Source organism: Coturnix japonica, unplaced genomic scaffold, assembly GCF_001577835.2.
Source record: "Coturnix japonica isolate 7356 unplaced genomic scaffold, Coturnix japonica 2.1 chrUnrandom601, whole genome shotgun sequence".
Lineage (NCBI taxonomy): Eukaryota > Metazoa > Chordata > Aves > Galliformes > Phasianidae > Coturnix > Coturnix japonica.
Genome location: NW_015439974.1, coordinates 25,919 through 26,871, shown reverse-complemented (window position 1 = coordinate 26,871; position 953 = coordinate 25,919). Strand labels below are relative to the sequence as shown.

General features: G+C 54.0%; 1 protein-coding gene across 1 annotated transcript in view; it reads right to left on the bottom strand.

The window, feature by feature from the left end:
- LOC116652675 (sodium/potassium-transporting ATPase subunit alpha-3-like) overlaps positions 1–953 on the bottom strand; it is a 25,221-nt gene that overhangs the window by 6,750 nt on the left and 17,518 nt on the right. The window contains exon 2 of the mRNA XM_032441818.1: positions 83–202. Within this exon, the coding sequence (XP_032297709.1) occupies positions 83–202 (120 nt within the window). The remainder of the gene's footprint in view (positions 1–82; positions 203–953) is intronic.

Below are 953 nucleotides of genomic sequence, written 5' to 3'. Positions count from 1 at the left end.
CCCCCATATACATACATATAGCCCCCCTTCAGACCCCATAGACCCCCATATACCCCCATATAACCTGGTATAGGATCCATACCATGGCCACCTCCTTCTTGAGGTCGTCGAGGTCCCTCTTCCCCTTGCCCTTTTTAGGGGACTCCTTTTCCCCTTTGTCCTGTGCGGTGGTGGCCACCCGGTAACTGTCGGAGCCGCCGTACTGCGGGGGGGGGGCGCGGGGTCCCGCACGGCGCCGCACAGTCACCGTGAGCCCGGACCGCCAGACCCCCCCCAGACCCCAGACCCATAACCACCCCAAACCCAGAACCACCCCCAGACCCTATAAAGGACCCCAAAACCCCATAAAGGACCCCATAAAGGACCCCAAAGGACCCCAAAACCCCATTAAAATTGACCTAAAAGGGACTAAATGGACCCAAAACGACCCCAAAACCCCATAAAGGACCCCATAAAGGACCCCAAAGGACCCCAAAACCCCATAAAGGGCCCCATAAAGGACCCCAAAACCCCATTGAAATGGATAGAAAAGGGACACAGTCACCGTGAGCTGGGACCGCGAGACCCCCCCCAAGACCCCATAACCACCCCCAGACCCTATAAAGGACCCCAAAACCCCATAAAAGGCCCCAAAACCCCATTAAAATTGACCTAAAAGGGACAAAATGGCACCAAAACCCCATAACCACCCCCAAAACCCCATAAAGGACCCCATAAAGGACCCCAAAACCCCATTGAAATCCATTGAAATGAATAGAAATGGATAGAAAAGGGACACAGTCACCGTGAGCTCGGACCGCGAGACCCCCCCCAGACCCCATAACCACCCCCAGACCCCATAAAGGACCCCATAAAGGACCCCAAAACCCCATTAAAATTGACCTAAAAGGGACAAAATGGCCCCAAAACCCCATTAAAATTGACCTAAAAGGGACAAAATGGCCCCAAAACCC